Below are 15,508 nucleotides of genomic sequence, written 5' to 3' on the forward strand. Positions count from 1 at the left end.
GGGGTTCAGCGTCTTGCTCAAGGACGCTTCGACAGGGAACCGAACTAGCTACCTTCTGATTACTAAACGACTTCTCTACCTCCTGTACCACTGTCGCCCCTGAGTATATGACGAATGGAATATTTTGTGAATTAAGTCTTTTTAACCTTTGAGAGGATGGAAATGTGTAGATTACTTCATTTGTCACACTGACCGCAAGTGTTCATTGTTACATTTATTACATAACACTCATAGTAGCTCTGCTCGAGAATCATAGACTCGCCTGGACAAGAAAAGAGTGTTCGAAACAGTTTTCTTTCAGAGACACCGTGACCTCTTTGTTTTCCTGCCTCTCTTTTCCTTTGAAGAAGGCCCGAAATTTTTGCCGGACGAAATCCAAGCTCAGCGTGTAGTTGAGTTTTGCCTGCAGTCCTGAAAGAAAAACAATTACCAATAACTAAGACTTATATTATCAGTTCTGTGTTTAGGCAATCAAATACACCCCTCCCTTCAGTGCTCCTGAAGCGACATTGTTGATTGGCTGGCATAGTGCAGACTTATTGTTTGTTTAGTGCAGGCTTATGTTTGTTTCCCTTTTACAAAGCCAAGACTGCATACGAACACCGGAATTTTTTGGACGGCAAACACTGAACGGACAGCCAGAGGACTGTGAGAAAAATTTCACTGAACATGACAAAAAAGTGCATTGGATTAGAATTGAGGGCTACACCTTTAAACCAAAACATCTGCAACAATAAGCCATACACAAGTACACTTTCCTTAAGTCGGAACCTGTAATCTTTGCATCACAACTGCCAATGCTTTGTACATCGCTGGGGTTGACCAAGTCACGAAAGTTGTGTACCTGCTAAACTATCCCTAGTAGACTTGGTCATGGTGAAGCACACTCTGACTTTGTTCTGTTGAGAATCCGTGCAGTCGGAGATGGATGTGGGGATTTTGGGCGGATTAAATGTAACGCTTGTGACTATGGACACAATGGGCCTTGACCTGTGACAGAAAAAAATGTCATTAGTGACACCTCAACAGCTGCATCAGTTCTAGCATCGCTAGCAGGGTACTCATGGACTATATCTCAGCTGCACTGGAGTTTTAGTTTGGAAATACATTTTTGATCTGCCCATTAGCAGGGTGGGGAGAGTACGAGAACCTGAGCAGCAGAACCGCTCCTTTGGACCCGACTGCAATGTCAGGCAGCCCGTCTCCACTCTGATCCAAAGCAGACTGGGCCACAGTCAGGCCAAAGAACCGCAGTCCGGACCGCACCGATGAACCTGCAATCCTCTATAACAGAAGAGATGATAAAGTGATGATTGTTTGTCCTCATGTGTATGTTTTGTTACACCAAATTAAGTCCATTCAACACAGACTTAAGTTTTATTCATTCTGTATCTTTCCGTCTCACTCTCTCTCTCTCCCTCTCTCACCTGTGAGTAGTTGGGTTTGACTCCTCGTCTCCTCCCGTTGAAGATGTACACGCTGCCCTGTCCGTCATCCTCCAGAGGAGCTCCCACTGCCACATCCCTGATCCCATCCCCGTTCAGGTCTGCCAGGCTGGCCAGAGACGAGCCAAACCTCCCCAACTGACCCTCCATCCCCAGCAGGGACACACCAGTGTCAGACACCACTGTGTGAAAATACTGCACGGAAAAGATGAAAGTAGCCTACGTGTGTATTGGCCTCCTTATGGTGTGAGATTTGAGGCAGCGTTATTAGCATGTACCTTTACCTTTGGTCTTGGCATACGTATGAAATAAGTCCATCAAACACACTACTGTTCTTTCAGTTATGGTAGAAATAAGACACATGCACATGACTAGACATGCCCAACAGGCCACTTATGTATGGGTGTACAACATGAATTATATTGTGAAGTCTTTGATTACTGTGCCTGTGATGCTCTCATAATTCATCACTATTCATCAGATATGGATTCTGCATGAGTACTTTTCTCATACCTCCTTGGTGAATTTATAGACAAACACTTTCCCCTCTCTCCCTCCTTCTGTGTGCATGGGGGCAGACGCCAGAATCAGATCAGTGTTGGAGTCTCCATCCAAATCCACCACACACACCTCTGCTCCAAAGTAAGCACCGATCTGAGACTAAGAGAGAGAGATGATGTTGTTGATGGTAAGTATGATGAAGCTGGTGATGTTTAAAGGGTTGCTAGGTAACGTCGGCAACTTTGCTAATTAGGTCTTTGTATATTTGTGCTCGGGTACGGTAGCTGCTCCCAAAGACAATCACAGTCTAAACTGGTGGCTGTTAAGCCCCGTCCTGTTTCGTAGTTCGTTTTCCTTGTGTTGTCATGTGTTTTTCGGTTTTGTGTTTGTTTATTTTTGTCTCCTCGTGTCTGACTCCTCACCCCCTGCCCTTGATTGTCTGCCTCGCCTTGATTGTTTTCACCTGTCCCTTATTATCTATTGTATTGTTTTTCGTTGCCTTCACGTCATGATATTTTCATTGTGTTTTTCCGTCTTCCTAGCGATCATTGTTCATCAGTGTTATTTTCGTTATTTCCCCGGTTTCCAGCGATCAGCTATTATTCTATGTTTATTGATTTCCCTGTGTTTCCAACCTCTTACGGATTACTCTTTTGCCTATGCCCTCTTGGATTGTTTGCTTGAATATTGGATTGACTACCCGTGTAACGAACCATGTTACGTAAAAGTTTATTCTCTCTCCATCACTGTGTTCGAGTCGAGTGTTTGAGTTCACCACATCACCTCTCCGTTGTTTCAGTGGCGGGCTTGAATAAGCACCACGCGTTTTTGCATTGATATAATATATGAGTTGTTATCACAGTGACCTCAGTACCTGTTTGAGCATCTTTGGGGCGTCTCCAGGAAAGAAGACCATGAGCAACCCCTTGTGTTTATACCTGGGGGCTCCCATAACGATGTAGTTCTGTCCGTCTCTGCTTGCTACAGCCATGGAATAGCCTGGAGAGGGGTTAGAAAATATGACAATAGAAACATAACTGTCACTTTTACATGTCACTATGTAAATTAGACACAACAAGCTCAAGGTGGCAGAGTATAAAACATTTCAGTGCCAGGGCGAGCAGTCTCTCACCCAGATAGCTGTCAGGAGTGACCTCATCAACCCTCCTAAAACTGGGCGTCCTGCTGGACAGAGGGATGTCCTGGTAACCCCCTCTCCAGTCATTTGCCCCAATCACACTCACTAGCAACCTCTCCTGCAAGAGAAAAAGCATAGAAGTTCACTTTCATACGCCACAGAAAGGTCCACCCTTACACAAACATTCATCACCATTATTATAGAAGTCCTTTAAAATCTGAAGTAGTCTCGTTTAAAAAGAATACTAGCTATATTATAAATGGTAAATGGACTGCATTTATATAACGCTTTTCTACTCATAGAGCACTCAAAGCGCTTTACAGATGGATGCTTCAGACACTATACACCGATGGCAGAGGCTACTCTCTAAGTTGCACATCGGAAGCGGTTGGGGGTTCAGTGTCTTGCTCAAGGACTCTTCAACACTTGGTGAGGAGGACACAACATCGAACTAGCAAGCTACGGTTTGCTAAACGACTCCTCTACCTCCTGAAGCACTATCACCCACAATCACAATATGATACATTTTTCAAAAGTTGTAAGTAACAATACAATATTGAAAACATCGGAACGTACATCTGGGCTGGACACAAGAGCTGCACTAAATCCATTCTGGGCAAATTCCATATGGGTGGAGTCACCAGTGGTTTGGGTTCCTGGGGTAAAAGAGAGGGGTACAGGAAACATTAACCTCAACATGCTCCTGCATATGACTAGACCACCATGCCTCCGCTGCAGTGTCTTACTGACACAAGAGAAGAGTTTGTGTGTGAGTGTCTTTTAAGCAATTTTATGCAGGTTTATAATTCAGAGGCATTGGGGAGTTTTTGCTGAAAAATAGCGAGCTAACTAACATGTGAGGGAGAGAAAAAAACACCAGCTATGTCCGCTATATATTACTGAAATACATCCGTTCACAAGTTCAGTAGTTTCTATCACTGCCAACTGTGCTGTGTTAGTTTTTTAAGGCAAGTCTGTCTAGTTAACTAGTTAGGTCCTTGTTTTTATAGCAAAAGTCCATAATGACTCATTAGGTAAAGTTGTTTCTTCCTCTGGTTGTAAGAATAGTTGCAAGTGCTGACAAATCTGAATGTGCCCCTACCTTCAATGGCAATGATGCTCTTTTCCAGGGCATTGCTAATTTTGTCCAGTGCCTCAAAGCTGTCCACTTTAAACATGTGGTCTAATTCTGGTGAGGACGCTATGCCCCTGAGCTCCTTTAGTGCTCTCTGTGTGTTAAAAGCATTGCCAACCTGTCACATGAGGAAGAGAATTAGCATCTCACATTAGGGGAGAATTAGCTCCTTACACCAGAGCAAGTCATATGTTTGTTTTTGAAATTGTATCTAGAAATGTTCCTGTTGCTCAACTGGAAGAGCAAGGTGCTGGCAATACTAATATCATATAACAACATACTGACAAAAATTCATATCTGGACAGGATTTAAATTTCTTTGGAGAAAGGCATCTGCTAAATGAATAAATGTAAAAAGTGATCATATAGCACCTCATACCCCAACAGCGTATCTAATAATGTTCTTTCTGTCAGCCTGTGCTGTGACAGAGGGATATTGGTTGGAATCACTGGACTCCCCATCTGTGATGACAATGAGAATCCTGTTGGCATCCGGTCGCGCTCCAGCAGAGGAATCAAACACACTGTCCCTGTGCAAATTAGCATAAACAGGCTCATGATATATACAGTACTTTAGATTATCATATACTATTATAAGCTCTTCATGAACAACAGACAGTTATTTAGTGCTTATGACTGAGTCATGAAGTCGTACTGCCTTTTTAACAGTTCCAATGAGAGAGGATTAATATGGAAGAGAAATTGGTGCCATTTTGAGAGGAAAGTCTAGTCCAGGGGGTAAATTAGAACAGTTGAAGGTTTCAGGTTCATTTAAGACTTACACAACTGTCTTGATGGCTTTGGCAGTATGCGTGCCTCCTTGTAGCTGCTGGATTTGGTCCACCTGACGTTCCCACGCTGTTCTCTGAAACTGGTTAAAGTTAAAGTGGATGGTGCAGGAGTAGGAGTACTGGGCAAAAGCAAACTGCAGGGAAAGAAGAACAAAAACAGCTCAGTCCAGAAGTCAACTGGAAATCTACATGGACCTGTATAAATAAGGTTATGCAAGGTCAGAGAGGAGTCAGGCTCACTTTGGTGTTCTGCTTCAGAAGTTTTCTGATAAGATTCTTCACAAACGTCATCATGGTACTGAACTGGTAACCTTTCACACTTCCAGATCCGTCCAGTAAGAAGGCAATATCTGTAGCCTTGCACTCTGAAGAGGAAACATTTAGAGCACCGCCATTGTACATATCTTATTCAGAGTTTTTGCTTTCAAACATTTTAAACATTTTAAATATTTTTTTACTTCAATTTAAGTTTCCTAATATGTCTGGATATAGTAAACTGAACATACAAATACAATTAAACTGATCTAAGTGTCCTGATACTAATGCTTTGTATGAAGGAGAATTGTGTGTGTAGTCCTACCTTCAAGAGAAGATGGCAGCGGTCCGTCTGTTTTAAGTGATGGACTAATGCTGAAACACATCCCGCCATAGAGATTGATGCTGTCACACTCTTTAGGGATAGTCGGACCACAAACCTGACCGACAACAAAAGTAAGAAAGAGTAAGAAAAAAGAAAGTGAAGCACAGGAGAGAAAGAGTGTTGGCAAGAAAAAAGACCGACAGAGAGATGGGATGGGAGGGGAGGGGTGACCTACCACTGTCTTTGGGGACGTCTCAGTCTTGCTCATTGACAGGCCAAGGGACATATTCACTCCATCTGAGGGAACTATTGCACACACAAATGGAATACAAATATAGTATAGAGCAAAGCAACAAAGAGGATGAGAGACATGAGAGACATGTCTTAAGTCTGGGACACTTGGAAATTAAGATCTTGGAAATTGAAAGGAATTCATTCTAAATTCAGGAAAAGTTGACTGAAGGTTTGGGGAGTTCAAATATGAAATAACTGAAAGTTGTGACTGAACACAAGTGTGCCTCATACATAAAATATATATATACGGTACATCAACATATAGCTGTTATATACATGTGTAAATACATACCATTTATTTGTAGAATTGAGCAGGACGTGGGTGAGACCTGACATTGGTAAACTTGTCCTCTCCTGTCCACACTATGCTGCTCTAGAGGGGCACTTACCAACAGACTATAGAGGAAGAAGTTGGTTAACAAAATAAAGATGAAGCAGTACAGATGACTTTAAATGCTGTTAGTGAGTTTCATTGATTATGCTGGCAGACTATAGAGGAGGATAAAGAGGAAGTATTATAGATCGTATAAATGATGTTAGCGACGCCATTGATTATGCTGGCAGACTATAGAGGAGGATAAAGAGGAAGTATTATAGATCGTATAAATGATGTTAGCGATGTCATTGATTATGCTAGATGAGCATCTTCTGGGTATTCCTGCCATTCGTACCGTGATTCACTATCCTGGATCACTCTGTAGCCAAAGCCCTCGGCTGGTTGGGTGATGTGTCTCCAAGAAGTAGACTCAATGTTGAAACATGCCACCATTTGAAAAGCTGATGAGAAACAGTTTTAAATGTAAAACATATTTACACCTCTAAAAAGAAATAGGAGTCATGGCTATAGGCAAGGGTGTCAAAAGTTTAAAACACCAAACTTCAAAAGAGAACAAGCATGGGTACATGTCTCTCGTTTTGTATCAATATAATGTTGATGTTATGTGCTAACAACAAGTTAAATAAGTGCTTCATCAAGCGCTTCAGATGAGAAATGCACGGCCACAAAACTCGTCTTTGCGAGGCCAAGATGCCAGCGTGCTGCTCCTTGTTTTTTTGTTTTTTTTAAATCCCGCCACCATTAATAATAATAACAACATTAATGATGACAAAAATAAATAGTGGGATGGATGAATTGTCTGCAGAGTCACCGTACTCGCACAGGTGTAAGCATACGCATAAGAAAAAAACATATCAACATGGAGAAAACAAGAAAACTAAACCAAACTAGACAAACATACATATACAAATAGTGACAAAAACACAACAAACAAAAGTAGTAACAATACTAAAGAAAATGTGTGTGTATGAACCCAAAAGAAAAACAAGAATTATCACGCCCATCTTTTATAATTATATTTTTTATATATTTTTTTACTCCTTAGTCAATTCCAGTGTTCCCGGAGAATAAGATTTTCCCATTTTTGTGTAACCCTATCACTCTCATCCCCAGCAATTATGGCTTCCAACATATAATATTGTTTAACATATTTCTTAAATAAAGTTGGATTAAGCTCATTCATATTTTGAGATCTAAAAATGAATGCCTTGGCTAGAAGTATTACTATGTTATTCAACCCATTGCCACCCATCTTCAAATCACCCAACAGAACTATATCAGGAGATGTTCTAAAGTTCTTAGTGCTGGGACCTATCCATCTATGTACAGTCTCCCAAAAATGTGCTACTACAGGACAATACCAGAATAGGTGTAACAGATCTTCTTCTTCTGCACTACAAAAGTGACAGGAGCCCGACTCCTCAATACCCCAGATGTTTAACATTTTCTTAGTCGGGAGATATTTATAAATAATTTTTATCTGCAGCATACGTAGTTTGGAATCAACAGTTGTAATATAAATCATATTAAATACTTTATTCCAGTCAATAGGAGTATCAAATTGATTTTACCAAAAATTGGAAAACTTGTGTGGAAAGGCTGTCAATTTTCTACTATGTAAAACATGTGTATATACTGCTTTGTTTATTTTACATTTTTAAGCCATTTATACTCTCTAATGCAAGGTCTGCAAACCAAAAGTCAGTCTGTATTATGTATTCCTTTTTTTCCACCTCACTGGAACTGCTGCACACAGCTGATTGTATTCAAACAGCGTACATCATTTCCCAAAGATCTTACAGAAAGTATTAAAATCATAAAAACTTCCTTTTGGATCAGTCAGGTCATTAATAAATATAATCCCGTTTTTGATGAGAGTTGGGAAAAATAAAGGTTTACCCTCTATCAGTATGTTTGAATTTAAATATAGCATCTGGCTTAAGATATCGTTTGGTCCCTCAGGAGGATGGTATTGAAAATGTAACCAAGCCATTATTGCTTCATTAGTAAAATCAAAACATTTTTTAAATACTCTTTTAAAAACCAAGAGAAATAAGCAGCTTCCAGCTGAATAAATGGAAACAGATTTGTTTTAAAGAGGGGGTGACGGTTTTCTAATATCTTACAGTATGCCCATCCCCTATTTTGGTATGCCTTCTGGATCGAAGAAGCTTTTAGTGATTGATTCAGGGTTTCTATATTAGTTAGACCAAATCCGTCTCTATCATAAGAATTATAAATGTATTTCCGCTTTATTCGTTCTGGTTTGCCATTCCATCAAAATTTTAAGATTTTTGTTTCATATATCTTATAGAATCCTTGATCTGGTGAAGGTAATGATATAAATAAATAAACAAATTGAGAAACTACGAGTGTGTTTATTAAAGTCACTTTTCCATAAAGGGACAATGATTTCCCATACCAAGGCATGAGTATCTTGTCCATCTTTATAATTTTTTTATTGAAGTTGACTTTGGTCAATTCAGCCATATTTTCTGGTATAGTAATCCCAAGCATATTGACAGGACCATTGCTCCGTTTGACTTGATCGGAGCAGTGTAGCTTCATATTTGAATATTTGATGGCACCAATTTTTAAGATTGTAAATTTTTCATAGTTTGGTTTTAAACCGGAGATTAGAGAAAAAGAGTTAAGGTCTTCCATAAGGGCTGCCAGTACTGTCTGTTTTGGTTGTATAAAGAAGGTAGCGTCGTCAGCATACAATGAGATTTTTGTATCAAATCCATTGATGGTTAATCCTAGTATGTTGTTATTATTCCTAATTCGATTAGCTAGTGTCTCATAAGAATAGTTTAAGCACGTAAGAAGAGGACCTCTAATTTCTTCTTAAAAGACCTTATAAAACTCAATGGAAATACCATCCAATCCAGGCTGCTGCTCCTTGTTGGCAAAGTGAATGCATTTGTCTGAAAATCTTGACCTTTGGCATGACCTCATGACTGTCTGATGTGGCCTTTGTCCTCCCTTTCGCTTCGACATACTTGTGTGAGGCAGGCTGCTCCAAATGACTGCACTTAAAACAAAATACTGCAATCGCGCTCAGATTGAGGACGACCTGAGGCTGTGTTTATCTAAAATTGAGCCGAGAATTCAACAGCTTTGCAGAACAAACCAGGCTTCTGTCTCACATGGAGCTGAGACTTGGCATAAATGCAGGCTTTGCAGGAATGATGATAATAACAATAGAGGCTAATAATAATAATAACAAAAACAAAAGCTAGTAACAACAACAACCATTAAAAAAAAAAATAATAATAATAATAACAATCATAAATACCGTAACTATAAATATACTGCTACTAATACTACTACTACTAATAATTGCTATCATTTATCTATCTATGGGGGGTTGTAGAACAGTGTTTTTTGGTCGGGGGGGTTAAAGCAAAGAATATAAAATGCAGACAAATGTAATGCGTGATTACTATGGGCAAAGGGTCCAAGGGGGGGTTGTAGGCCTATAATATAAAATGTACTGGCCTACACTAACTACTAACTGTCTCACAGTAGGCCTACTGCTAAGTAAACTATTGTATTAGGTGATACCCTAACATTGCAAATGACAAATCGTGAAACCCGTGAGCATGAAGAAACGTTGGATGGATTTATGACATAAAATTAGATTCAATAAAACAAATTGAGATTAATGAGAAACACATTATTTTAGTCTTGTAGCCAATTACAATAATTTACATCAAGAAGAAGTCTTTTGCTTTAACTAAAGGCAAAAAGTGAAGGATTTGGCAACCCAAGTGAAAGCAGGTTAAGGAAAAACTGAGCATTGACATTGAAGTGCAACTGCCTCTGGTTCACTTATAACAGATACAAGTGAAGTAATTTCCTTTACCCAAAGCAACTTACAAGTGAGGGATAACAGGGCAACACTTGAATGACGCACCACGTCCTCACTTTAAACAGGACCTTATACACTTTTAACATTTCAACATCTCTTCCTCTTTCCCAACATCTCTTCCTCTTAGTAATACTTAGTATTAGTAATATTCATAGAAAAAAGAAATCACAGGTCACTTAAGAGAATCCTTATAATTGGTATTTGCAAAATTGTTCATCAATAGGAATTCATACTATTATAATCTTAACAAACTACAACAACCATCAAATACAACCAACAACAATCAACTACAATGAACCAGTGCAGCATGAGAAAAGACCCATGAAACCTACAGTCAACCTTAATAATTATATAAAGGTATTTGTAGATAATCAAACCAGACAGGACAAAAACACAAACAAACAGGACAACAGAAATAGGAAGACAAACTGCAGCTACTCCTCAAGTCTATTTAGCAGTCGCATCCTGAGATAAAGAAATTCAAGAGATGAGCAATTTAGAGAAAAATAAAGGCATTGATAGATAGATGGATAGATAGATGGATAGATAGATAGATGGATAGATGGGGAGTAAGGGAGGATGAGTAAGAGAGAGAAAGACAGAGAGAGAGAGAGAGAGAGAGAGAGAGAAACAGCTGCTGAGACTCACAGTTAAAGAAAGTTGAAGAAGCCTAGGTAGAACAATACAGAGTATTATGACTGCTTGCCAGGCACTGTCATAAAGAACTAGCTATGCATAGCGCCTGTAGCCCTCTGCATGGGTATACAGGCACTGACATCCACCCAGGTTCGGAGAGTGGTATGTCTTGACTAACTCACAAGAAGCTAAGTTCAACAGATGGCACTTTATTGACTTACAACAGCAATGAACCTTGCTGAAATATATCAAAATAGAGCGCTCTAAAATAACAAATAAAACAGGAAAACCCTCTTGAGTTTGAGATCCAAAGATTTCAGTTCCTTTTCCATGTACGTGTGTGTGTATGGTTCCAAAGAGTTCAGTTCCTTGTACATGCGTGTGTGTGTATACTAGCACTACAACTATTTCTACCCGGGTCGAGGAAATTGTGTGTATAGACTCTAATGTGGTGTCTGGATGATCAGATCAAGCTAGTCAGATGTCTTCAGGCAACAGATCATGTGTTAGGCCACCTCGCTTGCACAACTGGTCCCCATGACAACCGTCTAACTGGGCTGGGCTTGCCGTCACAGAATCCTGCAGATTCTCTAGTACAATCCACACCAATGGTGCAAAGGAGTAAGTATTCTGTTCTTACTGTTTCTAACATGGGACCTCATTAATTTCTTTTCTACATTTTAAGACATCTTATACTGCATAACCAATAACTAAGGATGTACTTTGATTACAATGAGATGCATTACCACATATTGCATCAACAGTGAGCATTTTAGCATTAGCAAATTAATTACTTAACTCTTTTTTTCAACACTCTTGACTTGTAACATATCCCTTTTCAGGGAAGAGACACGGTTACTGGAGGAGATCTAAAAGCAGAAATGAGATGATAGTTGCATGTTGGACCCTTTAACGGTTAAAGTTATAACTTATAAAAGTTAAACTTTTCCCACAAGATAATCAATAAGTTGTGCGCACAAGATAATAAATATCACCTCACAGCGCTCCGTAGAACTCTGCCCCGCCTGAAGAGGTGATTCTTTAAACACTTTGTGTTACCCTTTGAATGTAGGCTGCCATGGCTGTTAATTGATCACATTCCACCACTGAGGTACCATAATGAAAAGTCATAAATGCATCTCTAGTTGGGTAATTGCAGTTTCCACGGAGACAACCTGGTATGTTGACCACATCCCCTGTGAGGAAAGCACTGTTCCTCTTGGGTTTTTAGTGTTTTTTTTCTGCTTTGTAACTGTTGCGTAATGGTGAATTGCTGTGGCGCTGTACAGCCTTGTTTCAGCTGTAAATCCCCTACCCTGTCTCAGTGGGTTGGAGTCATGAAGTTATACAAGTTATAATTGTCTTGTGTGCACAAGATAATAACTTTTCCCACAAGATAATCAATCAATTGTGCGCACAAGATAATAAATATCACCTCACAGCGCTCCGTAGAACTCTGCCCCGCCTATCCGGTTAGTTCATGCCTATGCCCCTGTTACTCCATAACTGTTAATGGCCATATGCTGAGGGACCACACGTTTTTTTTCTCGGTTGATTCCTTCTTATTCTGTGCCCTAAGGTCCTGTCAGACTATAAACTGGTGTTCAGAGGTAAACACCCCATCAAAATAATCCCCAAATAATCTCCCACACTCAGACTCAGGAAGTGCTAATTAGCACAGCAGAGCAGCTGTATCCTCTGGTCTTGGACTCTCTCCAAGTTTACAAACTTTGATATTTGAATAAAAAATGTTTTGTGTGTGTGCAACTGCATTTCTGCATTTCAATGTCAACTCTATCCAAGCGCTATTCTATGTGAGTGAAGTTGTACTCGATTGTATTCTAGAATAGTGTTCTCTATTCTATGTGAGTGAAGTTGTACTCGATTGTATTCTAGAATAGTGTTCTCTATTCTATGTGAGTGAAGTTGTACTCGATTGTATTCTAGAATAGTGTTCTCTATTCTATGTGAGTGAAGTTGTACTCGATTGTATTCTAGAATAGTGTTCTCTATTCTATGTGAGTGAAGTTGTACTCGATTGTATTCTAGAATAGTGTTCTCTATTCTATGTGAGTGAAGTTGTACTCGATTGTATTCTAGAATAGTGTTCTCTATTCTATGTGAGTGAAGTTGTACTCGATTGTATTCTAGAATAGTGTTCTCTATTCTATGTGAGTGAAGTTGTACTCAATTGTATTCTAGAGTAGTTTTCTATTCTATGTGAGTGAGCTTTGTCTGGCTGCTAGAACTGTCTCAACTCACTTCCAAAGTCTAGTATCAGTGTCTGCGTTTGGGTCTAACATTCACACACCTGGCCTCGCCGGTCATGACCCTTTTACATCGGAATTTTGCTAAAATAATCCCATTAAAAAAAAAAGAAGTTAACTTGTAACTTGTTCATAGGTCTCACATTTCCGTAACCATTTACTCTCCTTTTAGGTCTTCTGATGAAAAGAGTACACACACACATGCACACGCACACGCACACGCACACGCACATATACAAGTACACATCTTCAGATCAGAAGGGCTCCTTCAGGATTCACTGGCAAATATGTTCTTAGTCTTAGTTTATCAGTGAAGGGTTACATTTTAGTTCTCTATAAAGTCAAAGCCACAAAGCTTTGACATATTGCACTGTGTGCAATGCTTAACACGCATTAGTTTTACTCTTCACTATTAGTCATTTACTGTGAATTAAGCGTTATTGTTGTCCATTAGTCATTCAATTCAATTCAATTGAATTTTATTTATATAGCGCCATAACAATACAATTGTCTCTAGTCATGCATTATTTAATCATCTCATATAGACTTTTCAAAACCAGTTGCATTATATGTAAACATACTGCATATTATTGCTGTGCATGAAGCATGAGTGCATTAAGCATGAGTGCATTAGGCGTAACCATACTTCAGATACTGTGACATTTCTACACTTCCCCACAGGTCCCAGGAGTCGTACTTACCCAAAACAGTGGCAAGCGTTACCATTAGAGTTGCCATCCTTCCTTCCTCATTGACTGAGTAGAGGCAAGACAGCTTTACACTGAAGTTTTGTGTGGTTTTATAGAAAGAGGATAAAAGGAAGAGGAAGAAGCCACAGGAAAGAAAAACTTAGAATGACGGAGGCTCTTTTAGAGAAACAGCCTTCTCCACTTCTTAGTATTTCACCTTCTAAAGCTTCGTTTAAGCAACTGTGTGTTTTTAGAATATGTTTCTATAGGCAACTAGTTTTGGTTTCATATCTACAGTAAATTAATTTTGATGATGAATGATCATGTGAAGGACAGATAAACAGATCTTTCATCACCTCAGGCCAGCCAGGCTGTGTAGATGTACATCACTACGTCGACCTGTGGTCTTGGGACGGAAAAAGGTGCTTGGTCATAAATCCTGACTAGGAGCTGACAAGTATCCCAATAATGCAACAACCAAGCGCACACACAGACAGACACACACACACACTCTCACACACACACACACACACACAGACACACACACACACTCTCACACACACACACACAGACACGCACACACACACACACACACAGACACACACTCTCACACACACACACACAGACACGCACACACACACACAGGGATACACAGACAAACTGGTTTAAAAAGGCCCTTGTAGCTCATGATGTACTCTGTGGTTTTATACCGGAAGCGTCCCCACACAGGCCACCACAAACAGAATGTGTGTGTGTGTGTCTGTGTGTGTGTGCCATAAACCCAGTCATAAGGTGATGCTGTTGGTGTTAAGTCGATCACTCATGTGAAACGGAAATCCCCTCAAGCGTAGGCAGGAAGTACACGTACCACAGGGTGGCGAGGGGTGTGACCTCCACACAAGGTGAGTAAAAGGCACCAGTTATTGAGATTGTGTTGAACACACACTTCCATTATAAAACATAATTCATGAACTAAAGAACCCAAGACACTTACGTTATGAATACCATGTTTTTCCTTTTTACAGTAAACATCGACAGCAAACATTAGCATTATGATCGATTACTTGAATGTCTGTTAATGTTTAATACATATAAAATCATAGAGCATTTGTTTGATGCAAATACCCAGAGCTTAAATTGAATCTATTGACAACCACCACGATAAGCATTTTTACCCTACCTTTTGAACTTGCTGTTGCATACCAACAGGCCTTAGAATGAAACACTCCTGATACACTTGATTGTCTTTGTAGTCGGGACAAATTCCAGTGTAAATAATGCTTATAGGGAGCTTATAGGGAGCTTATATCACTTAATACCATGAGTTGTGTACAGTGTCCATTTAGAAGTGGCCAGAGAAGAGTTGTCAAAAGATCTGCTCTACATGACGGCTCAGCCAAGCCATCTGTGTTGTAAGTAAGGGATAATGGATGACACGCTGTTCGGGTAGCAGAAAATAATGCCTGTTCAAAGCAAATCTCTATAGCACAAAGCCCATATATGCAGGCCCGCCCACAGAAATGACTGGGCTCCTGAAAAGGTCCTGTGACTAGGCCCTCCATAACTCTGCTTTACTCACATCAACGCCTGTGTGTGCTCTCTCTCTCCTACATAAACACATACATGGAAACTGAGGCGAACTTTTGACATTTTCATGTAGCATACGATACTAACTAGCATACTAATTTCAGGATGGATGACATGGTGTTCGGGTAGCATAAAATAATGCATGTTCGATGTCGTAATGTGGTGACAATACAAAGCAAATCCTTATAGCACAAAGCACATATACCCAGCCCGCCGCAAGATGTGTGTGCTCTCT

The 15,508-nt window shown here is 39.8% G+C and overlaps 1 protein-coding gene across 1 annotated transcript in view; it reads right to left on the reverse strand.

The window, feature by feature from the left end:
- LOC105892666 (integrin alpha-M-like) overlaps nt 1-13,773 on the reverse strand; it is a 25,021-nt gene extending 11,248 nt beyond the window's left edge. The window contains exons 1-17 of the mRNA XM_031564246.1: nt 13,699-13,773; nt 6,555-6,660; nt 6,176-6,279; nt 5,825-5,895; nt 5,590-5,704; nt 5,250-5,374; nt 5,001-5,143; nt 4,598-4,748; nt 4,187-4,337; nt 3,661-3,740; nt 3,079-3,202; nt 2,821-2,945; nt 1,959-2,105; nt 1,428-1,640; nt 1,151-1,284; nt 845-990; nt 263-411 (exon numbers count right to left, since the gene is read on the reverse strand). Coding sequence (XP_031420106.1) covers nt 263-411; nt 845-990; nt 1,151-1,284; nt 1,428-1,640; nt 1,959-2,105; nt 2,821-2,945; nt 3,079-3,202; nt 3,661-3,740; nt 4,187-4,337; nt 4,598-4,748; nt 5,001-5,143; nt 5,250-5,374; nt 5,590-5,704; nt 5,825-5,895; nt 6,176-6,279; nt 6,555-6,660; nt 13,699-13,735 — 2,121 coding nt within the window. The 5' untranslated portion in view covers nt 13,736-13,773. The remainder of the gene's footprint in view (nt 1-262; nt 412-844; nt 991-1,150; nt 1,285-1,427; nt 1,641-1,958; nt 2,106-2,820; nt 2,946-3,078; nt 3,203-3,660; nt 3,741-4,186; nt 4,338-4,597; nt 4,749-5,000; nt 5,144-5,249; nt 5,375-5,589; nt 5,705-5,824; nt 5,896-6,175; nt 6,280-6,554; nt 6,661-13,698) is intronic.
- Between the last annotated feature and the right edge of the window lie 1,735 nt (nt 13,774-15,508).

The sequence above is a fragment of the Clupea harengus genome, chromosome 1 (assembly GCF_900700415.2).
Source record: "Clupea harengus chromosome 1, Ch_v2.0.2, whole genome shotgun sequence".
Taxonomy (NCBI): Eukaryota; Metazoa; Chordata; class Actinopteri; order Clupeiformes; family Clupeidae; genus Clupea; species Clupea harengus.